Raw genomic sequence first — 25,823 nt, forward strand, 5'->3', positions numbered from 1 at the left:
ACTTAGGTGTTAAAAGGGTATCTGGCAATAAAACTGGCAATTGAGTTCGGAAACTCTTGTTGGAATGCTCCCCAGGGAAGTGGAGAAAGTACACATATTGTGTGCAGGCAAGCCAAGTTCATATTTTTGTAATGCTCTTAGACACCTGGTTCTGATGTATTAACGCTAATTAATGCCTTGGAGTGGTTCAGGAGCTACTTACTTAACAAACAATACGTGTTTGTTAAAAATCACAACTCCAATTTGAAATATGTTAACTGTGGAGTCCCCCAGGGTAGCTTATTGGGCCCACTTCTTTTCACAATTTATATAAATGATTTCTGTAGATCATCCAAAATATTATCCCTTATCTTGTTTGCAGATGATTCTACCATATTTTTTTCTCATCAGAATCCACAAACTTTAGTTGATGTTATTAATTCTGATTTTATTAATGTTACTGAATGGATAAGAGCCAATCGATTATCTTTGAACCTTAACAAAACAAAATACATGTTATTTAGTAATTCCATAGACAAGTTACCGATGAACATTATGTTTGATAATACCCCATTAGAAATGGTACCTTACACCAAATTTCTTGGAAAAATCATATTGAAAATATATCCAAAATAATTTCACGAAATATTGGTATTATTAATAGGCTAAAATTTTGCATTCCCTCCACATCATTAATCATGCTCTACTCATCCTTAATCTTGCCTTATTTAAACTATGGGATTCTTATTTGGGGTGATACCCATCAATATTTATTAGATAAATTGTTGCTTTTGCAAAAGAAAGCACTTCATATTATTCATAGTACATTTCCGTTCTCATACGGACCCACTTTTTGGATAGTTGGAAGTCAAAGACCTGTATTTACTACAGTTAGGGCACTTCATGTATAGTTATAATAATAATGCACTTCCCCATATTTTTGATGCCATGTTCCCTAAAAATCAATTTTATCATAACTTCCCCACGAGACACTCTGACGAACTTCACATTCCACTTTACAGAACTTTACTGGCCAAAAATACATTCCTATTCAACGGTCCTAAATTCTGGAACTCATTCGCTAATAATGTTAAAGACAGTGTCTCCTTGAATTCATTCAAACGTAAACTCAAACTTATCCTGCTTAATTCCTATAATTTTTCGCAACGGAACTAACACTTCATTATCTTGATTATAATCCTCACATTTTTCACTTTTATTTTATCTTTTTTCATCTATATTGTCCAGTCATATCTTTTGTTATTTCACCAGATCCAGCTGGTTCATGGTCAGCCCTTTCCCATTCTTAGTTTTACTCCTTTTTAAAAAATAGTTGTCTTGTACTTTCCTGTCTCTTGTTTTGTCTTGTCTTCTACGTCTTGTCATCCCCTCTCTCTGTTTTTTTTCTTCTGTCTTGCGCAACATATCCTTTACAACGAAGACCTCTGTGTGAAAATCTTTGCATTTGTTCAGTAATTATGTTTCCATCAATATGATTTCTTTTTTCTCTGTTTCTTTCCTGTGATACATGCATGTACGCATATAGTAAGTCGACTATAATTTCTTCATTTCCAAGGGGGATCCACAATTTTACAAGCTTTGCTTTTGAGTGGATCCCCCTCATTTCCATTTATGCTCTATATTATACTGTTGTTGTTTTTTTGTCTGTTTTACGAAGTAAGAATGCCCTTCTGTAAAATTGTACTTGATTTGTATTGTTTTATATTACTTTGTATTATGTTTTGAATGGAAATGAAATAAAAGAATTGAATTGAATTGAAAAATGAGAGCGGGTTATTTTGGGTGTTCTATGACTGAGAGGGGGTTGAATCAAGTCAACTTGAGATCTTGGCCGCCGATCACACAAACGCCGTGAAAATTGGCATGATAATAGTGTGGGATGATTAATTTTTCCAAAATCATGTGATTTTATTGCATTTGAATCAATTACACTAATTTATGCGTAAATCATACTTTTTGCTCGAATTCACAATAAAAAGCTCATAGAATGCTAAGTTTTGGTGTAAATATGCTTTATACCATTGCTAACAATTACAAATTACAAAAATCCTGGTTTGAAAATGAGTTTCTTATGTATTTCATTGTTTTATGAATTTCTTATATATTTATTTGTTTTTTTTTTGTTTTATTTGCCAAATTTATAGCAGAACCTTTTTAAAACATTATTATGCTAAAATCAATTAATTTCAACTGATGAAAGTAAAAATAATTATATCTTTATGAATAAGGTGAGAAAGCTCAATTAACATTGACTTTGTTCACAAAATCACGTCTTGGAGCAATTTTGGGTCTGACATGCACTTAACAAAATGTTGCACAATTATCGAACTGCATCAAATCGTAAATTTGGTCTCAAAAGTTGTGCAAGACTTCAAAATTAAAAGTCAGCGAGTGGCGTTGTAACAAAAATTTGCGCAAAGAAATGGTCGAGGAAAACATCGAGGGGGGGGGGAGGATTTACCCTCCCCCCAGCTGGATTAGGGTTAAGCACCATGTAAAAGCAGAATAGCATTGTTACGAATATATTTAATACTTCATTACTGGTGGTCAAAATCCTCAAACCATGGTAGCCCCTCCTACAAAATAAAGAGATTTCTTTGTCTACCTCAAAAACATTAACTGAGTTTATGTTACCTGTAGTAACTTTGTTGAAGATTATAGCTTCCGCTACTCGACCTCCCAAAGCCATACACATCCTGTCAAACAACTGAAACAAAACAAACAATGTCAGATCCTGGTCCTTATATCAGATATTGTACTTTCAAAAGTATGTAAAATTAATACTTATTACCCCATACTACTTATATTTAAATTGCATTAATCTCAAATGAAGGTTAACTATGAAGACTTAAAAATTGCATGATATTAAGATATAACTCCATTTGACACAGGTAAAAGAATATGGAATCCTCGAGCAAGTAATGTAAAATGATTTAAAAAGCTGAAAGTGTATCATAATTCAAGGAAAAAGTAAATCAATATTCTTTTATAACATATATCACTCTAATAGCTTTTAATGAAATTAACAATGTTTGTGAAAAAATATCACTGCCTATCAATGGGTAATGAACATAGATGAATTAACTAGAAATCACTACTTTGTTATAATAATAAAGATTCTATGCATAAATTTTCATATGTGTACCAATAAAGTATGTATCAAAATTTTCAAGGACCATTTTGTTGACCCTTCTGTTAAATAATGACTTGGGGTGGTATTCTGAGATCCATTTTATCCCAGATAAGATAAAATATTTTATCTAGGTTAAAATCAATGAGATAAAATACTCTTAAAATCTCTCCGAATTGGTATTCTGAGAAAAAATTTATCTTCATTCTATCTCTGTAAGACACACCTATTATTTTTTAATCAATATCCAATTATAAACATGCTTTTATAGCTCTCTCATATCACTCAAACAATGGAAATCCATTCTGCCAGGAGGTGTGGCAAAGGAGTGAGATTGCTTCAATTTATTGACTTCAAATATGCTTGCAGTATATGCTTGCACATCTTTACAGAAATTTCTTTTAAAAAAAATGACAACACTCTAAATTTTTTTTATTATATCGCATCTTTTCAAGCATGATTTCAAAGACAATATTAGTCAAGAAAGGTCTTATGAAACTCTTCCTGATTGGACAGGAATAACGTTAAGGTGTTATTCTCAATAAACATATAATTTTTCTTAATTTTCATGTCAACATTTGGAGTTAATTCACCTAGAAATAATGATGAAATCAACGTCGCGGAGATAAAATAGCCCCTACTCACTTTAAGTTTATCTTATTTTTTTCTTCAAAGTAACATGGGTGCAAGCACATTATCCGCGTTGCAATGGTCAGATACGCAATGCGTTTGCCTACGCAGGCACTGCTCTGTTGCGTATCATCTGTAGATACACAAGATAAACATTATATGCAAGATAAAATTTTATCTGAGAGATAAAATGTCATGTCAGAATACCAATTTAATTTTGAGAAATAAAATAAAATATTTTAAGATAAAATGACCTCAGAATACCGCCCCAGGAGACCTCTGGAAATCAACTTCCACTTCCATTGTATTCCCACCTGTTCTTTTGAGTAAAGTTTTTGATCTGAGGGGAGATACTGAGCAAACCCTAAGGCTGCACTTGCTCTTGGTACAATGGACACCTTCATCAAAGCATCGGTATGTTCCAACAACCATCCTACGAGGGCATGTCCAGACTCATGAAAAGCCACTACTTTACGTTCTTCCTTTGACATGACATTTTCAGACTTTGCTGCACCTGCTACAATACGTTCAACAGCGTATTCAAAGTTATCAGTGTGAACAGCCTTGTGGTTCTCTCTGGCAGCATGAAGGGCAGCTTCATTGCAGATGTTGGCTATGTCAGCTCCTGATATATTAGGGGGAGGTAAATGAGAAATTGTGATTTTTTTGTACAGTGTAAAATGAGAATCAATTTGAGTTGCCCCCAAAGGAGGGTGCAGATTGTAATTTTTTTTATTGTTTCTTTACAGGAGACAATTAGTTTGAACTAGGATCCTGCTTTAGCTGTATGAACAAAGATCAACATGAACAGATGTTCAGAGTAAATAATTTGTTTTTAAAATTACATAAAGCTTCAAATCATTTTTTACAACAAATTACAATAGAGAAAACTGATATTTGTCAAAGCCAAAAGAGTGCTAAGACAAAGTATGCTCTTTATAATTTTTCAATCATATTGTTATCATTAACTCTTCATGTGCTTCATTTGCATCAATAACACCTGTAGACATATTTCTTTCACAAGATTGCACAACCACTTACTTCCCTATTGATGCCCCTTTGTCCTCTAGTTTTGTAAATTTTTGTAGCTTTGTTTTGGATATATTTGCTGTCATCAAAACTATTAAGTGGGAGAGTTATTGTACTTATGATACATTAAAATAAAAATACATTCTCCAGCATAACCAGGAAATTAATTGGAAAAAAAAGAGAGGAGAAAATCAATAAATCCCTCCTCGCAAACAATACTAAGGTCAGGTTCATTGTTGGGAGTTGTGACTCATGACACCTATGTGAAAGAGGTGCTTTCGTCATAAATACTTTGACCAGTCAAAGATTTACCCCCTTTACTTTTTCACTACATGTATAGTATGGGCAATTTACAAGTGGAACGCATCTGGCCATCTTACCTGCATTACGTAATTCATTATAGCAGCAGCGCTGATTTAGAAAACAGCTATAACAATTACTGACAAAAGAAAACACTCATATGATAATAAGATACTATGTCCATTGACACAGCATGACCTTTGACCATGTGACCTAAGACGTGTGCAAAACATTCTTGATTACCCCTATGTCTATGTTTCATGAACTACATGTTATAAGTTATGATGCCAATTCAGCAAATACCCCCATACAGCTAAAGTTCATTGACCTTAAATGACCTTTGATCTTGGTTTTGTGACCTGAAATGCGTACAGGATATTCATAGATACATGGCTACTTTTATGTCCAAGTTTCATGATGACCAAGTTATGATGTCCAAAATATGATGTCCAAGTTTTGATGACAATTCCACAAATACCCCCAACATTATCAGTTCAGTTCATTAACCCTAAGTGATCTGGTTTAAGTTAATTGACCTTGGTCATGTGACCTGAAACTCAGGTAGGATCTACAGTGATAAACTATTACCCTTATGTCTAAGTTTCATGAACTAGGTCCATATACTTTCTAAATTATGACATATCAAAAACTTAAACTTGGTTAAAATTTTGATATTGATTCCCCAACATGGTTTAAGTTCATTGACCCTAAATGACTTTTGACCTTGGTCATGTGACCTGAAACTCAGGCAGGATGTTCAGTAATACTTGAATATTCTTATGTCCAAGTTTAATGAACTACTTTCTATAACCGTCATTTCAAAAACCGTCAGAAAAGCGGCGCCTATAGTCTTGCTCTGCTATGCAGGTGAAACAGAAATGATAATGATTTTAGTATGAATGAAAAAAAAATGTTGCTGAGTGCTGACACAAGATACAAAACAAAAAGGGCCAAAGTTTTGTTGGAAATGTAAGAAAGATTGTAGAAATTAGTAATCCAATGAATTTATACATGACAAGAATGCCTACAAAACACTCAACTTTGCTACACAACATTTTCCTTTCAAAATGTTCAGATAAAAGTTATAGCATAAAGTATACTATGAAGGGTTCACTGCGAGCTGCCAAACCCAGTGGATTTATAGGTCAATGTACAAAGAATTAAATCATTAAATCTATGTTGATAGCTTTTGTATTTATTTTTATTGCTAAGTAGTGATCAACTAACAATGATATTATTCCACTTTTATATAACGCTTTACACATAAGATATATCATTATCGTAACCCCTATTATTGGATTCTGGCTAGCCCACATACAATCTCCACTCCCTGGAGAGTATTCCAGCAAATGAATGCTTACCACTCATTCCTGGAGTAAGCTGAGCCAACCTAGTAGAATATTGTTCTGGTTTCTTCTCTAGGACTAATTTCTTGAGATGAACTTCAAAGATCTCTTTTCTCTCTAGCATGGTGGGTGTGTCAATCAAGATATGACGATCAAACCGACCAGGACGCAGTAGAGCCTGAATGATTAACAATACACAGCATTAATTAAAGATCAAGTCCACCCCAACAAAAAGTGTGTATTTTTCATGTAACAGTTATATACACAACTCATCGATATACACATGAGAGTCCATGATATCCCCCACTCACTATTTCTTTTGTCTTTTTTAAAAGTATTATTTTATTCATACAATAATTTCCTTTTTTACAGATTTGACAATAATGACTATCTTGTTTAAACTAGAAAATGTTAAAACAATGATAATTACACATGTTCACGGAGGAATAAAACTAAGTTTTATATGACAATCAGGAGAAAATAAGAATATTTCATATTTCATGTAATGAAATACAAAAGAAATAGTGATTTGATGATGTCATCAGTCTCCTCATTTGCATTCTGACCAAGATGTGAATAAATGGTTTGGCAGATTTAAATCATGTTGATTTAAATCGTGATTTAAATTGCGATTTAAATCACTAGGATTTTTTTTAATCATTGATTTAAATCACTTCCACTGAAACATGTACAAATGATTGATGATTTTTTCTTTGTTGTGGCAGTTTTATTTTTTTGACTCAAAAGAAAAAGATTTTATCAACTTTATCATCAAAATATGAATATATTCTTCATATCTACTCAGAACAATTGAAATAAAGTCTATAAAATCAGATTACTCTTGTAAAACCAAAGATGTACATGTAGCCAACATGTATGAGCTGTTAACACTTACCCCTACTCAAGTTAAATAAGTGGATTTACAAAACTTTCCCCATGAAAGTTTTCTTTGTTGGTAGTAAAACAAAGTTCTTGTTTCTTTATGTCTAAATCCAAAAGCGTTTTTTAGAGGACAACTTAAGGAGTAAGTTTCAAGGGTTGTTGGCAGTTCTTATATTTTGATCATTTACATTCAACAACTTTTGGTGTATCAAAATATGGAAGATGAATATTTTGTCAAAAAATTGTACATTGTTATACCAATGCAGTTAAAGTAAAAATTTGTTGTTTTAAAAATATCTTTTATGAATTTCTTGTCACTTTTGGCACATTTCATTTGCAGTTGCATTGCAAAAAATATAAACAGAAATAGGTTTTAATATTATATTTAAAAATAGGTAATTTAGTAGCAATCAGTATAAGTTATATGCTGTGTCAGATTGAAAAAAATCTTATTTCGTAATACACATGAAGCTCTGCAGCAGCTTTTTTTTCTTTGAGAGTAGAAAAAAATCAAACTCAGTATGTTTGTGCTTTTTCTTTAGGTATCATACATATTTTTTTAATTGAAAAAAAAATACAACAATATCATAACTAAACATTGTAAATTATGTCTCTTGTATATTGCTCCCCAACACAACGATTTGTTCATATCTACATGTATCCATATCAATGGCAATTCAGAAGAAAAAATATGTTTAAGTTGAAAAAGAGGAATTTAAACAAGAGTGTTGCTAAGGCGTGCAAATAATACGCCCGTCTGTAACACAGAAATTGGAGCTATTGGTCAAGCAAGAAAAGTGGAAGATGGCGACTTCACCTTTTGAGCTTCTGACCTCAAAATCAATAGAATTGCTAGGATCTATGCTGGTATCATACACACCAAATTATATGAGCCTACAGTAGATTAAGTTAAACTGAAGTTATCGCGGTTACAAAGGCTTCAGAAGGGTACAGTGTTGTAGTGCCTTGATGCTCGGCCTTGGCCTTAAGGCCTATTTTTTCAAAGCCTTGGCCTTGAACATTCAAGCCTTGGCCTTGAGAGGGCCTTGGCCTTGAGGATTTTGAGCCTTGAAATTTCAAGGCATTTTCAAGGCATTTTCAAGGCTTTTTCAAGGCATTTTGTATTTTGTACTTTCAGTTTTATATAAGTAATTATAAATGTTTCAATTGTTCTGTAATGACACTAATGGTCAAAACTACCAGTCACCAGTAACAGTAGCAACAGCAGTAAGTGTAATAGCTGTCATTGATTGTAATTGTTAAATCATCATTATCAAGAATTATCATCACATTGTAACAAAGAAAACAGCAGTAATGAAAAATAACTATTAATTGGTAATGTGTTGTAATCATGACTAATGATGATAATGACAATATTAATAATGATAATAATGACAGTAATAATGATTATGATCAAGATTATAGTGCTTTGATGAAAGGAATAATTCTGACAGATCTGACTGCAATTTTGACAACAACTTTCATACTTTAAACATAGCTAACTCTAAGGAATGATTTATAACAAGGTTGATTTCTATTCCATTAGGATTTTCCTTGTATTATTTTCTTTAGCCAACAAGAATGATTTAAGTCTTAATTATATTCTGAAAAGATTTGGAAAACTTGTACACAGACTTTAATTTTGTAATATCCAAATTGGCTATGTCAATGGCATGATGAGCCAAAAATTTAGAGGGGCCAAGCATGGCATATAGAAAAAGATTTCAGCCAAAAAATTTGAAAGCGATTGAAGCGAGCGAGCGAAAAAAAATTGTCACCCTTTTGCTATAAGAAAAGCTTTTTTTTTGAAAGACTGTGACAGTATGTTTAGAAAATAATATCAAATTTACTCCACATTTTCCTTTCCTTTATCCCCCTATTTTAAGTTTATTCTTGGTGGTGGAACTTCTTCCTCTCTCTCTCTCTCTCATTTTTTTTTGGGGGGGTCTGATATATTTTTAAACAGACGAGAAAGAGGAATGGGAAGAGAGAGAGAGGATGAGAGAAATATTTAAGGGCGTAAGAAAGATGGGCATGGCTGGTTTGGCAGAAAATACTGCAAAATTAGTTAATGATAGGCAGTATATATTTTCTAAATTGTAAGGAGAAACATATAAGGGCGCAAGAAAGATGGGGGTGGCTGGTTAGGCAGATCATACTGCAGAATTAGTTAATAATGATAGGCAGTACATCTTTTCTAAATTGTATACATTTTGTTTTGGGTCTAGTGTCTCAGATTGACAAAACAAAGGGAAAAAATCAATGAAATAACGTATTTGTGTTTGTGTCAATATGGGTTCAAGAAATAATGATTAATTAATATAATGATATATAATAATTATTAATATTATTAATAGCACTATTAAATGTTTCAGGATATAATCAAGATTTACCCCCCCCCAACTAAGGGTATGGGGTGCGCCCCATTTATTTTGTATCCTTTTGAATAAAACTTTATTTTGTAAGTATTCTTTATTCTGGTTTTTTAGGTAAAATAGGTGTAGAAGATACAAGAAATGAGAATTGAAATTTGAAAGTGATTGTAAGCAGAAAAAAACATGAAAACTGGCAAGAATCCTAAAAATGACACATTTTCAAGTCAGCATTTGAAAATTTCAGCTTGTGCTCTGTGCTCTCTTGTCCCCCCCCCCACAAAAAAAAATCCTGTAGGAAAAAATGCCTCTTTTTCCAAAGTAAAAAATGCCTTCTTTTTTCAGAATGATTTTGCCCTTTTTCAAAAAGAAATACCTTCTTTAATAGTAAAAATGATACATTTTAGGTTTGAAAATCACAAATTTTGAATCATGCTTACATCAGTTATTGTTTAGTACAGTACTACATGTAATCCTGTTCATAGTTACAAAAATGTAGAATGGTGTTTTCTGGTTGGAATATCACAAATTTTTGGCTCGCTTTCTGCACTCGAATCAATTATTGTACTCATTCTATTCCTGTTTACACACAAAAAATGCTTAGAATGTCCAGTTTTCAGGTTGGAATATCACAATGTTTTTTAGCTCGCACTTTGCGCTCGCATTACTTTGATTGGTGAGTTATGTATCCTATTAAAAATGCAGTCCTTAAATGCTTCCTTTTCTGATCTGTACATTATCTAGCATTATTTCTTTAACTAGATGTACACATCTTTTTCATGATTACAAAAACAGCTCAGAATATTTAATTTTCATGTCTTATTACTTATGTCCAGAAGATTGAGATCGTGGTTCGTACCGGCAACATCACGCAACAGTGATTTAGTGCTTTAACAGTCATTAACCCCATAATTGACCAAAAATCGAGTTTTACAACTTCAGAATTGATTTTCTTTTCATGCAAAACTGCTTGCTCGCTACACTTTCTCGCTGAGAAGTAAAACCTAAATCAAAATATCTATCTTATCAATAAGAAATAAATTTAAAAAGGCTTTGCTCAACTTAATTTCTACAAAACAAACAACTACTTCGCGCAGTTGATAATCTCATTTTGAAAATACATGTATCTGTTACATGTATAAGTGCCTTTTTGGCTCTAAACCACCCCCAAAAAATATTATATATAATATATTATGACTAAATTTATCATGAAATTATTTTTGTTTTAAATGTACAAGGGTGAAATTCTTTATTCGCTCAGTCCGCTCGCTCACAAACATTTTTGCCATGTGTGATGTCTAGCGGCCTATAAGCATTGTTAGCTCATTGTTCTGTATATCGTAAGTTTGAAATGCCTTGGCCTTGGCCTTGAGGTTTTCAGGCCTTGGCCTTGGCCTTGAGTTTCCATGCCTTGGCCTCAGCCTTGGGTATTGAAGCCTTGGCCTTGGGTATTAAAGCCTTGGCCTTAGCCTTGGCCTTAGCCTTGGCCTTGGAGGTTTGAGCCTTGACTACAACACTGGAAGGGTACGATGAAAACATGTCAGTGTGACCTTGAACTTTGACCTTTTGACCTCAAAATCAAAAGGCTTCCTAGAATCTTTGCTAGTATCATACACACCAAATTATATGAGCCTAGAATACAAGGACTGCAGAAGGGTAAGATGGAAACATGTCAGTGTGACCTTGACCTTTGGACCTAAAAATCGATAGGCTTTCTGGGATCCATGCTAGTATCATACACATCAAATTATATGAGCCTAGGTTATAAAGTAAAAATAAAGTTATCGCATTTACAAGGAAAAGTATTAGGTCTCGTGATTGAGAAAATAAGACATATCAAGTTACTTATTTACAGTGGTGCTAAAAAGTTAGTGAACCCCACCAGAAAATGAACATATTTAAAAAGTATTCAAGTTCTGCCATGTTATAGATATTTAATTGTCAGGATTTGTCAGATAATTGTCAGATAAAATATTACATTCAATAATTCAATTCAGCTTTATTGCAAAAAAACAAACATGATAGCCAGTCACAGACTGAATCGTACATATTTACACAATGCCAATATATAGAAATAATCAAAATTACTAAGATTAACAATGAATATACAATTTTAAAATCACATATGTGCAGTTATGAAATGGATAAAAAACTAGAGATGCTCAGCGGGTCGTGCAGCCGAGCACATGTATCCCCCGAACCCACTGCATCATCTGTCATTGCGATATATAGAGCTCACACAGAAATTCAACAAATAAATACAACTATCATGGTGACAATGACCCCAGCATGCAGGTCCCCCAAGCACATCTACCATCCAAGTGTGGTTTAAAAGTGACTTATGTTTGCGGAGAAAGAGTCTTATGTAAACTTCAACATTGACCTAAAAAAAATGACCTTTGACCTTACCATGTGACCTCTGACTGCAGCATAACATGCAGGTTCCCCAAGTCCATCTACCATCCGAGTTTGGTTGAAAAGTGAATTACAATTGCAGAGTTAGGTGTCATAAGAGAGTCTTGCATGTAAACTTTGATGTTGACCTGAAAATGACCTTTAATCTTACCATGTGATCTCCGACTGCAGCATAACATGCAGGTACCCCAAATCCATCTACCATCCAAGTTTGGTTGAAAAGTGACTTACGGTTGTGGAATTAGGTGTCGTAAGAGAGTCTTGCATGTTAACTTTTCATGTTAACCTGTAAATGACCTTTGACCTTAGCATGTGACCTCCGCCCACACCAAAATTGATACAAAATTGATAGGTGGCTTCGCTATACCATACTTATTCTTCATGCCAAATTTGAAGATGATTGGAGAAGAAATGCAGCTGATAGAGCGTTCACAAGGAAATCTCTGCGGTGGCGGCCGCGGCGCGACGAGGCCAAATCCTCCGAACTCTGTTCGGGGGATACAATAAAATGATAGATAATACAATATTGCACATTCATTACACAAATTGCAAACTTATTTACCATGGTACTTATTCAAACTTTTTAAATAAAAAAGTTTCTCTGGGCTCACCAGACATGGTAGTGTTGTTGTCTACATTCAATGAGTGCATTTTGTAGTGGGGTTCACTATTTTCTAGCACCAATGTATATCATTTTATGAATATCTATTTTAATGTTACAATGAAAATTCTGCAAGGATGATATTATTTCTGTCTTATCTTATTTCTCACCTTATCTAATATATCAGCCCGGTTAGTAGAAGCAAGCATAATAACATCTTTCTGAGTTCCCATTCCATCCATCTCAACTAAAAGCTGATTCAACGTCTGTTCCTCCTCACCAGATGAATTGATATTAGCTCTTAATATAGAAACAAATTGGGAATAAGTACATATTACACATGCTCACTAATTTTGAGTCTCTATTCTGAATCAATGGTAGAACCTTTGGTAATAAAGACAAACACCAGGGTCGGTATTCTGAAAACTGTGTTAGCGCAAAAACAGTGTTAGCTAACACAGGTGGTATTCAGATGAAAAAAACATGTGGCCCAAGTGGTAACACCTCAGACGGTCATAAAATATGCAGTGCGCAACGCGCAACCGCTACATGTGGTGTTAGGGTGGGAGAAACAACAAAAGTTGGTATTCTGAAAATGGTGTCGGCAAAAAATTTGGTCAACGATAACACAAACATTTAACACTGCCCTAAGGAGAGATAAGTTAAGGGTGACAAAGGCTGCACTTTTTTTATACCAGATGAAAACGTAAATAACAACACATACTGGCATATAGCTATCGTCTGGAAAATCTTCCTGTAAATTTCTATCATTTTTCCAGCTTTATTTTCCCTTTACCTTTCTCTCTATGAAAAATGACTAAAAAATTTCTTTGGAACTTCCTGTGAATATACCGATCAAATGCATCTTTAATTTGGATTATTTAAAAATCATTCTTAATATGCTCATGAATTATTTGGTTACTTTTTGCCATCATAAAAAGGACAAAAAGGAGAGTAAGAAAACTAAAAAAAACCCTCATCTACCCCCCCCAACACACACAAATAGCAAATAAGAATGGATTTGTTAGGAACATGGGATTGGGGAACTCTTCTATAATATTCACCAAAATTTTACCCTTTTCAATGGTTATTGTTCCACTGATTAGAATTTCAAGTATCAATGCTTGTAGGTTTTCTTTAATCCATCTCCCTGCCAAGGACATTAATATATATGTTTTGGATGTGGGGGGGGGGCAAAAGTGAAAAAAATATCGATATTTTTTTGGCTGATAGTTATGCTCACCAAATTATAATCAAGAATTTTACACGAGGAGTGCAGCAAAAAAAACAACAATTTTGTATGTTGGATATATTCTACAATAATATTTTAATCATTAAAATCATCATGCGTTGACCATGACCAACATTCAGTTAACCAATCCATTCTGACATTTTTGTGATTATTTGTGATTATGAAAAAAGTGCTCAAATTTTTTCAATTTTCAAAATTTCAACTAGCACATCAATGAAGTGAGGCTCATCCGGCATCTCGCAATGAAATTTAAAACATTTTTTAAATTTCAGCCCAGTTGACACTGTAGTGAATTATATTAGTGGCATGAATTGAGGAAACAGAATTGAAATTGATGAAGAAATGACATAGAAAAAGGATTTTTTTGTGATTCATAAATTTTGTATAAATTAGCATAATTTTCTAGTAAAAATGTCTTAATTCTGTGTAGAACCTTGGTGAACCTCATGTAGCTCTCAGATGGAACCCCAGAAAATAACAAGTGGAATGCCTCTGGCCATCTCATCTGCATCACGCAGTTCAATATAGCAGCAGTGCTGACTTTGAATACTACTCTAACTCGCACAAGATGTTCAGTGATACATGGTTACTCTTATGTCCACTTTTTATGAACTAGACCAATAAACTTACAGAGATATGATGGTTATTCAACAGATACACCCAATTCGGCCAAAGTTCATTGACCTTTGACCTTGGTCATGTGACCTGAAATGCGCACAGGATGTTCAGTGATACTTGATTACTCTAATGTCCAAGTTTAACGAACTAGACCAATAAACTTTCAAAGTTATGATGGTAATTCAACAGATACCCCCGATTCGGCCAAAGTTCATTGACCCTAAATGACCTTTGACCTTGATCACGTGACCTGAAACTCGAACAGGATGTTCAGTGATACTTGATTACTCTTATGTACAAGTTTCATGAATCAGATCCATAAACTTTCAAAGTTATGATGGGAATTCAACAGATATCCCCAATTCGGCCAAAGTTCATTGACCCTAAATGACCTTTGACCTTGGTCATGTGACATGAAACTCATGCAGGATGTTCAGTGATACTTGATTAACCTTATGTCCAAGTTTCATGAACTAGGTCCATATATTTTCTAAGTTATGATGACATTTCAAAAACTTAACCTCAGGTTAAGATTTCGATGTTGAATCCTCCAACATGGTCTAAGTTCATTGACCCTAAATGACCTTTGACCTTGGTCATGTGACATGAAACTCTAATAGGATGTTCAGTAATACTTGATTAACCTTATGGCCAAGTTTCATTAACTAGGTCCATATACTTTCTAAGTTATGATGTCATTTCAAAAACTTAACCTCAGGTTAAGATTTGATGTTGACGCCGCCGCCGCCGTCGGAAAAGCGACGCCTATAGTCTCACTTTGCTTCGCAGGTGAGACAAAAATTTGTCAATAAATAATTTTTGTGAGTTTTGAAAAGTATGCATAAATTAGCATATTTAATAAGTTTCAAAATTCTGTGTTGAAATTTTGTATCTCCACCGAGAGTTTTCATATAAACCAAACAAAATTAAAATTGATCAACATATGAAGGAGAATTTTTTTTGGGTGATTTATGAATAAATTTTGCATAAATAAGAATAAATAATTTTCTAGTCAAAATCTAATCTCTACCCGAAGTATGAAAAAAAAAATTAAGATTGGTCAACAAATAAAGAAGCATTTTATATGAATTAAAAAAAAACACACATATAAATTAATTTTGCATAAAGTAATATAAAGTAAGATATATCGTGAACAAAAGCAACGTGTCAATACTTTGATAAAGAATGCTAAGTTACAATACCATTCGAAAAAGATTGAGGATTGTGTGAAAGACACAAAAAAATTGTACAAAGTTGCCAATGATTTGCTTAACAGGAAACAAAAATCTCCTTTACCAGAACATCTCACTCATGGTGATCAGGCTGAGCTTGCAAATTGCTTCGATCAGTATTTTGTAGATAAGATTCTAACAATCCGGCAGTGCCTTTTAACTCCTGCCTTACACTCAAATAATGACACTGTCAGTGAAATTAAGTCAGAATTGAGGGATTTTCGACCTGTCACTATCAGTGAGATGGATGTATTTATAAAAAATTCTCCAAACAAATCATGTGAACTCGACCCAATCCCAACAGATTTGGTTAAGAAGTGTTCCACAGTTCTGTTGCCTGTCATTACTAGAATTGTAAATACAAGTCTTAGTTCGGGAGTTGTACCACAGGTCTGTAAAAAAGCTGTCATCAATCCAACGCTGAAAAAACAGGCTTAGATCAAGAGTAATTGAAAAATTACCGCCCGATATCAAACTTGTCTTTTTTAGGCAAAACTACTGGAAAGAGTCGTTTTCTCACAACTAACATCATATTTACAAGATAATGAGTTACTTGACCCACATCAATCTGCGTACAAGCCTGGTCATAGTGTAGAAACACTACTAGTTAACTTAACAGATACTATTTATAGAGAAATGGATAATGGCAACATTACGGCACTCATTATGCTTGATATGAGTTCAGCATTTGACACAGTAGATCACACTATCCTAATTGAAAGGCTGAACTCATTAGGTATCAAGGGGACTGCCCATGCTTGGTTCATATCCTATCTATCAGAACGATCTCAATATGTTAGAATCGGTAGTTCTATCTCAGGTTTAACTACTCTGAAGTTTGGGGTACCCCAGGGCTCTGTAGGAGGTCCACTGCTCTATTCCCTCTATATGCAACCAATCAGCAAGATATTTCGTAAACATGGCATAAAATACCATTGTTATGCCAACGACATACAACTCTACTTGTCTTTTCAACCTTCAATGTCTGCATTGAACTCTGCTATCGCAAAACTTGAAGCATGTCTACAAGACCTTAAAACATGGCTTGTATCTAACTGCCTGAAACTGAATGATGATAAATCAGAATTCTTAATACTTGGATTGAAGTTTATGCTTAGAAAAATTGACTTTCAGTCATGTCATGTCCATCTTGGTAGCTCTTGTATCACTCTGTCTAAAACAGCCCGTAATCTTGGGGTTATATTTGATCAGGAAATGACTTTTCGCAACCATATCACTCAAGTCCAACAAAATGTCAGATATCAACTACGTAATTTGAGTTTCATCAGAAAGTCACTGTCTAAACCTGCAGCCGAGATACTTATCCATGCTTTAATTTCCTAACCCTAACCCTATGGGGGACCATGCATTCTCTGTTATAGGACCAAAGCTATGGAATCAACTGCCTATCCAATTACGTCAAATTTCATCTACAGAAACATTCAAGTCCCTGCTAAAAACTTATTTAATCTCCCATTAACAGTTTAATATGTGTTTTCTTTTCAGGAAAATTGAAATTTGTTTTCTATTACTGATGTGTTTTCTGTTTATTTTCCTTGAAGCGCCATGAGCGCCGAAAGGTGGACCTGTGCGCTATATAAGTAGCCACCATTATTATTATTATTATTATTATTATTATTATAAAAATCTTTCTAGTCAAAATTTCAAAACTCTGTTTAGAAGTTTGGTGATCCTCTGAAGTACTACCAGATGGAAGCAAAAAAAAAAAAAAAATTGGTCAACAAATAAAGGATAAGCATTTTTTGTGAATTTCTAAAAATAAACATAAATTAGCAAACTTAATGAGTTTCAAAATTACATGTAAGTGTAGAAGTTTTAAATCCCCCGTATACCGTAGTGCTATCATATGAAGCAAACAGAATTGAAATCGGACTTGAAATGATGGAGAAGAAGCATTTGAAATTGTGGACGGATGATGGATGCTACGCCATGCCACGGGTTAAAAATAATGTCTGGAGATGAAGTACAGTTTCAATAATATTATTGGTATTATAGCACCAAGCATGGATGCTCATGAACAGATGGTGGGTTTGATCCCCAGTCGAGTCATACCAAAGACTTACATAAATGGGACATTCTGCCTTCTCACAAGGCACTCAATATTTACACTGGAGAAGGGAAAGAGTTACATATTATGTCATGCAGGACCTGCTTGTACAGCAGCTACTAAAGTAGCTACCCTAGTTTAATAAAACATCAACATCATCATCATCACCATCACCATCACCATCATTATCATCATCATCATCATCACCATCACCATCATCATCATCATCATTATCATCATTATCATCATCATCATCATCATCACCATCATCATCATCATCATTATCATCATCATTATCATCATCATCATCATCATATTTATTATTACTATAATTATCATTGTTATTATTATGTTTATAAACCCGCATTAGCTGTTGGTGCTTGGGTAACAGCACAATTCATGCTCTCAACACCAAACCTAACAAGCTAGGGTAAGCAGCCTGATTCAGTCTCTTAACACAAGACTAAAGTTGAAATGAGACTGACTGACTGTGACTGACATATTTGGTTCCATGTTAAAAATTTCATATTAAAGGACAAGTCCACCCCAACACAAAATACTTTGAATAAAAACAGAACAAGTGGAATGCCTCTGGCCGTCTCACCTGCATCACGCAGTTCAATATAGCAGCAGTTCTGACTTTGAATACTACTCTAACTCGCACAAGATGTTCAGTGATACATGGTTACTCTTATGTCCACTTTTTATGAACTAGACCAATAAACTAACAGAGATTTGATGGTTATTCAACAGATACACCCAATTCGGCCAAAGTTCATTGACCTTTGACCTTGGTCATGTGACCTGAAACGCGCACAGGATGTTCAGTGATACTTGATTACTCTAATGTCCAAGTTTAACGAACTAGACCAATAAACTTTCAAAGTTACGATGGTAATTCAACAGATACCCCCGATTCGGCCAAAGTTCATTGACCCTAAATGACCTTTGACCTTGATCATGTGACCTGAAACTCGAACAGGATGTTCAGTGATACTTGATTACTCTTATGTACAAGTTTCATGAATCAGATCCACAAACTTTCAAAGTTATGATGGTAATTCAACAGATACACCCAATTCGGCCAAAGTTCATTGACCTTTGACCTTGGTCATGTGACCTGAAACGCGCACAGGATGTTCAGTGATACTTGATTACTCTAATGTCCAAGTTTAACGAACTAGACCAATAAACTTTCAAAGTTATGATGGTAATTCAACAGATACCCCCGATTCGGCCAAAGTTCATTGACCCTAAATGACCTTTGACCTTAATCATGAGACCTGAAACTTGCACAAAATTTTCAGTGATGCTTGATTACTATTATGTCTAAGTTTCATGAATCAGATCCATAAACTTTCAAAGTAATGATGGGAATTCAACAGATATCCACAATTCGGCCAAAGTTCATTGACCCTAAATGACCTTTGACCTTGGTCATGTGACGTGAAACTCATGCAGGATGTTCAGTGATACTTGATTAACCTTATGTCCAAGTTTCATGAACTAGGTCTATATATTTTTTAAGTTATGATGACGTTTCAAAAACTTAACCTCAGGTTAAGATTTCGATGTTGAATCCTCCAACATGGTCTAAGTTCATTGACCCTAAATGACCTTTGACCTTGGTCATGTGACATGAAACTCTAATAGGATGTTCAGTAATACTTGATTAACCTTATGGCCAAGTTTTATTAACTAGGTCCATATACTTTCTAAGTTATGACGTCATTTCAAAAACTTAACCTCAGGTTAAGTTTTGATGTTGACGCCGCCGCCGCCGCCGCCGTCGGAAAAGCGGCGCCTATAGTCTCACTTTGCTTCGCAGGTGAGACAAAAACCAAAGAAACATAACACTAAAAATTTCATCGAAATTGGATGTAAAATAAGAAAGCTATGACATTTTCAAAATGTGCTTAATTTCACAAAATAGTTATATTAACATCCTGTATCGACCGCACAGAAACACTGTTAGCTGCTGTTAGCGTAACATTTCACTAACACTGCGCTAAAAAAGGGCCCTTGTTACAACCGGTAATCTCGCCGCGATGGCTATAACGCATTATTTACATCTGAGATCAACGCATGATATCACAATCTGTATAGTATTATCCATTAACAAATCAGCTCTTAACAACATGGGTAGAATTACCGCAAGGCAGAGAAAGCTGTTGTTAGGGGATTAGAGTTAGGCAAAATCTATAATTTGTGCATAGTCTTGGATCTAGATTTAACATAGCTTTTACTTAAGTTGTGATTATTTGCACATCCTACAAGTTTAAAATCTTGTCTAGTAAAGGGTAAAGGAATGTAATTCATTATCATATAGGCCTACAAATTGAATTATTATTACATTTTAAACATGAAATGGCAGCAGGTAGTACTAATTTAATTTAAAAAAATATAGAATGAGCTTTAAAAAAAAAAGATATTACGATGGAGATTCTGTACAAAAAAATGAAAGGGAGACAAGTTTTAAAGAGAGAAATTATTCACTAACATCATCACTATTGGTGCCCTTGGCACTGTTAGTGAATTGTATTAACATTAGCGCCACTGTTAGCTTCTGCTAAGCCTTTTATTGTTAGATTATTAGGAATTCGACTTAGCTTCTGTGAGTTTATCGATACCGGTAGGCCTACTTTTAGTGCTCTGTTAGTGAAAACAATGCATCTAGCGGTGGTTGCCCATGGAAGGTGTGACTGAACCCTAATGTTAGCGTTCTAGTACGCTAACAACGCTTCTGTGCGCTCGCCACAGATCGTTATGCAAATGAGGAGACTAATGACATTATACTATTTCTTTTGTTTAACAATTTTTCGGCATTACTCCTATTTGTTTAAGATCAGTATGCTCGATCTGTAATGAAAATCATAAGATCAGTATGCTCGATCTGTATGAAAATCATAAATCACAAGTCAGAAAAAATTGGAACCAGCGGGATTCGAACCTGTCATCTACTGCTTTCCGGGCAGCGACTCAACCACCAGGCTATTCTGGTTCACGGTTAAGTCACGATGAACTGGAATTCAAATACCCTCGATCCTCTTCTTTCTGACTCATTACTATTCAAATGCCGTCCGCCGTGGACAATAGATAGTAAATTAAGAGGTTTTATAGGAGATCGAGCATACTGATCTTATGATTTTCATTACAGATCGAGCATACTGATCTTAAACAAATAGGAGTAATGCCGAAAATTTGTTAAACAAATTATAATCTCCTCCTATAAAAGCCTCTTAATTTACTATTTCTTTTGTATTTCATTACATAGAATATCAAATATTCTAATTTCCCCCTAATTGTCATGTACAGCGGAAGTTTTTTTCCTTCCTGAACATGTGTATACAACATTGGTTTAACATTTTTTGGTTAAAACAAGTGGGTTCTTACTGTAAACAAGTGGAATGCCTCTGGCCGTCTCACCTGCATCACGCGGTTCAATATAGCAGCAGTGCTGACTTTGAATACTACTCTAACTCACACAAGATGTTCAGTGATACATGGTTACTCTTATGTCCACTTTTTATGAACGAGACCAATAAACTTACAGAGATATGATGGTTATTCAACAAAAAAACCCCAACATAGCCAAAGTTAATTGACCTTACATGACCTTTGACCTTGATCATGTGACCTGAAACTCGCACAGAATGTTCAGTGATACTTGATTACTCTTATGTACAAGTTTCATGAATCAGATCCATAAACTTTCAAAGTTGTGATGGTAATTCAACGGATACACCCGATTCGGCCAAAGTTCATTGACCTTTGAACTTGGTCATGTGACCTGAAACGTGCACAGGATGTTCAGTGATATTTGATTACTCATATGTCCAAGTTTAATGAACTAGACTAATAAACTTTCAAAGTTATGATGGTAATTCAACAGATACCCCTGATTCGGCCAAAGTTCATTGACCCTAAATGACCTTTGACCTTAATCATGAGACCTGAAACTTGCACAAAATATTCAGTGATGCTTGATTACTATTATGTCCAAGTTTCATGAATCAGATCCATAAACTTTCAAAGTTATGATGGGAATTCAACAAATATCCCCAATTCGGCCAAAGTTCATTGACCCTAAATGACCTTTGACCTTGGTCATGTGACATGAAACTCATGCAGGATGTTCAGTGATACTTGATTAACCTTATGTCCAAGTTTCATGAACTAGGTCTATATATTTTCTAAGTTATGATGACATTTCAAAAACTTAACCTCAGGTTAAGATTTCGATGTTGATTCCTCCAACATGGTCTAAGTTCATTGACCCTAAATGACCTTTGACCTTGGTCATGTGACATGAAACTCTAATAGGATGTTCAGTAATACTTGATTAATCTTATGGCCAAGTTTCATGAACTAGGTCCATATACTTTCTAAGTTATGATGTCATTTCAAAAACTTAACCTCAGGTTAAGATTTGATGTTGACGCCGCCGCCGCCGTCGCCGTCAGAAAAGCGGCGCCTATAGTCTCACTCTGCTTCGCAGGTGAGACAAAAATGAAATATTGTATAATTCAAACAATAAAAAACAAAAGAAATAGTCAGTGAGGGACATCATCAACTCACTCATTTGCATATCACAAGTTGTGCATATAAGTGTTTTTTTAAAAATTAGCAAAACTTGAACATGTCATAACTTTCTTATTTTACATCCAATTTTGATGACATTTTCAGTGTTATGCTTGTTTGATTTTTCTCTTTTTATTCAAATCAACTTTTTTTCTGGGGTGGACTTGACCTTGAAGGATTGGAGATTGTAACACCAATATCAAACATAAAATCACACCCTAACACTCCCCATAATCTCAGATGATCTGTGACCGTTAACTGATAGAAATCTCACTTACGATTCTGATCGTTTCCTGCCGATAGCATCTAACTCATCGATATAGACGATGCAAGGGGCTCTATTACGTGCCTCCTTGAAGAGGCTCCTAACCCTAGCAGCCCCTAAGCCTCCAATCATCTCTACAAACTCTGATCCAGCCATGGCTAGGAAGGGTACATTGGCTTCAGTAGCTACTGCCTTTGCAAGAAGAGTCTTCCCACAACCAGGAGGCCCCAAGAGAAGGGCACCCTTGGGTACCTTGGATAAGAAATCATGACAAAGTTCTTTTAAAATTCCATTGAGTTTCTCTTCGTGTTTCATAGGAATATATTTTATAGGCATATCCACTAAAATAGGGCAAAACTAAGCAATTAGAATCAGCTTCAGTTTGGAAAAAAAAATACAATGTAAGGAGTGAACTTTTTATTTTAGGAAAAACAGATACCCCAACTATGGAAAATAACCATTACTGGGAAAGGTGTGACAATGTATGCTGTCAGTTAAACTATGAATATTACAAATGGACCTCATGAAGTGGTAATAACTTTAACGAATGCGAAATAGAATGCATCATCATTCAAAACACATTACGTTGCACAGTATCTTGTAAACATGATGCTACTTTAGTGAAAAAAATACCAGTATGGACTAGCCATTTACCTTTGCACCGAGTTCTTGGAACTTTTCTGGTCTTTTCAGATAGTCAACAAACTCCATGACTTCTTGTTTGGCTTCTCTGAGGCCAGCTACATCCTTGAAGGAGACTCCTTTAGAAGCACCTTCCTCTACAACTGTGAATCGAGCCTTGGCTTAATAAGAGCAAGGTTAGAATGAGATTAGAGAGTCTCGCACAGTCAAATTGTACCATTCTTTGTAACATATTTTGTTCACGTGTTGAAGAATAAAAACAAGTGGAACGCCTATGGCAGTCTCGTCTGCACTACGTAATTCGATACAGCAGCAGTGCTGCCTTTGAAAACATTAATAAATAATTATTCACAGAAGAAAACACTAATATGATATGATAATAAAATATTATGTCCATAGACCCAAAATTATCTTTGAACATGATCATGTGACCTAAGACATGTCCAAAACATTCACCCTTATGTCTTGTTTCATGAGCTATATCCATAAACTTTCTAGTTTCTGTTTATGGTAACTCCCATAGGAACTCGGCAGGACAGCATTTTTGCTGGTAAACGCAAAGCTGGTATATAACCAATTACCTAGGAAACATTTTACGTCTAGGTTAATCAGTCATAGTGGTTGACCTTATAGACGACAGATATTATTCTTGGGCCTTTTTATCAAAGTGAAGACAATGGCAGAGTAGGGATTCAAACTCACAACCTTCCGATTATGAGTCCAATGCTCTAACCACTGGACCACACGACCTGAGTTATGATGCCAATTCAACTCATACTCCTAACATGGAAAGAGTTCACTGATCTTTAATAATGACCTTTGATCTTGGCCATGTTCCTGAAATGCACACAGGGTATTCAGGGATACATTGCTGCTCTAATGTCCAAGTTTCATGAACAAGATCCATAAACAAATTGGATAAAAGCCAATAAATGACATTGAATCTGCAAAAAGCAAACTCCATGCTTATTTAACATTCATGCATTGAAAACATCTGCAACATCAAATACTTTTAGATAAAACTGAAATTAAAGAAGTGCAAAAAATAAAGTTCTTATGTTTCACTATTCATAAAAAAACATGGAATGCTCAAATCAACAATATTTGCAAAACTATGGCAAGAAATATTAGACTTATCAAAAAACCTTTCTTCCAGTACAGGCACTATCTATGTTGTATTGTGCAATAATGCTTCCTTATTTTAATTATGGGATTCTGGCCTGGGGAAATACCTCTCAAACAAAACTCAACATAAATCTCTACTTCAGAAAAAAAAGTACTGAGTATAATATGTAATGTGTGCTTTCGAGGTCATACAAGATGAATTATTTCGTCAGAAACGTATCCATAAATTTAGTGACCTGTACTGCTTACAACTATTTCAATTTATGTATCAGCTCAATAGAAATAATATACCTAATGTCCTACAAATAAATGTGGAAGAAATAATTCTTTACAAGCATAGAATACTAGACAGTCAAATGACTAACACTTCCTAAAAGCAGAATGGTATTTTCTAGCAAAACTATTTTTCACAGGACCCAAAATCTGGAATTCTCTGGACAGAGTAATAAAAGAGGCACCTAAGCTGAACCGATTTAGAGTACTCATCAAAAAATTTCTTTGTAATTCTTACTGATATATCTTTTAAACTTTGTTATATATCTGTGGTAACATTGATTACTTTAAAGTCAATATCTATATGTAGGCTATATATTTTGTATATTGAGTAAATATAATTGTGTTATAGAGTTTTAATAATTTTAATATAAATTTATAGAATTTTGCTGATTATTTTAATTACCCTTACTTTATTTACTTGAATGGTTTGTGGGATATGTATGTATGAATAAATAGAATAAGAAATAAATAACAAAAGTTGAATAGAAGATATTAAACCTTATTATCAAAATATGATTTTATGAATTCATACAATTGGGATTGAATTTAATTTTAATAAGGCTATCTCTTTACAACAAGCAAATAACATTAATCTATCAAAAGTGATTGATCACCTTTATCGACTCAGATTCCTTATTATTATTCATTAAATCACATTTCTTTTGTTGTTTTTAATACCAACAATGGATAGAAAACAAATGCATACTGCCTTTCCCTTCAGAGGTTTGTTGAGTTTTCTTTTGAGACTGCGCCCCTCAGGAAACAGTCGTATTTGTATCACTTTGGGAATCACAGTTGTAACCACATCCTCTGGTGGCTACACATACTTGTTCTATACATTATTTCTGAGATACATGTAAACTGTTACTCCTTGAGAATAAAGAATGGGACTTACTCATCTGAGTAAAAGCATTCATTCCCCCTCCTCTCAATGCTGAACGGATAACATAAAGAAGAAAACCTAGAACAAGAACAGTCCCAAGGATACTCATCATTCCATCGGAGCTAGAATGCTGGTAGCGGATCTGAATCTGGAACACAAAATGGTAACACTATTAA

The 25,823-nt window shown here is 34.4% G+C and overlaps 1 protein-coding gene across 2 annotated transcripts in view; it reads right to left on the reverse strand.

Annotated features, from left to right (window-relative positions):
* The window catches only part of LOC121408091 (paraplegin-like), a 44,633-nt gene that overhangs the window by 1,780 nt on the left and 17,030 nt on the right, over positions 1-25,823 (reverse strand). For both annotated transcript variants that reach the window (XM_041599432.1, XM_041599431.1), the window contains exons 7-13: positions 25,660-25,795; positions 23,376-23,524; positions 22,735-22,973; positions 12,876-13,005; positions 6,451-6,613; positions 4,075-4,385; positions 2,635-2,707 (exon numbers count right to left, since the gene is read on the reverse strand). In XM_041599432.1, the coding sequence (XP_041455366.1) occupies positions 2,635-2,707; positions 4,075-4,385; positions 6,451-6,613; positions 12,876-13,005; positions 22,735-22,973; positions 23,376-23,524; positions 25,660-25,795 (1,201 nt within the window). The remainder of the gene's footprint in view (positions 1-2,634; positions 2,708-4,074; positions 4,386-6,450; positions 6,614-12,875; positions 13,006-22,734; positions 22,974-23,375; positions 23,525-25,659; positions 25,796-25,823) is intronic.

This window comes from Lytechinus variegatus, chromosome 2 (assembly GCF_018143015.1).
Source record: "Lytechinus variegatus isolate NC3 chromosome 2, Lvar_3.0, whole genome shotgun sequence".
NCBI classification, from domain to species: domain Eukaryota; kingdom Metazoa; phylum Echinodermata; class Echinoidea; order Temnopleuroida; family Toxopneustidae; genus Lytechinus; species Lytechinus variegatus.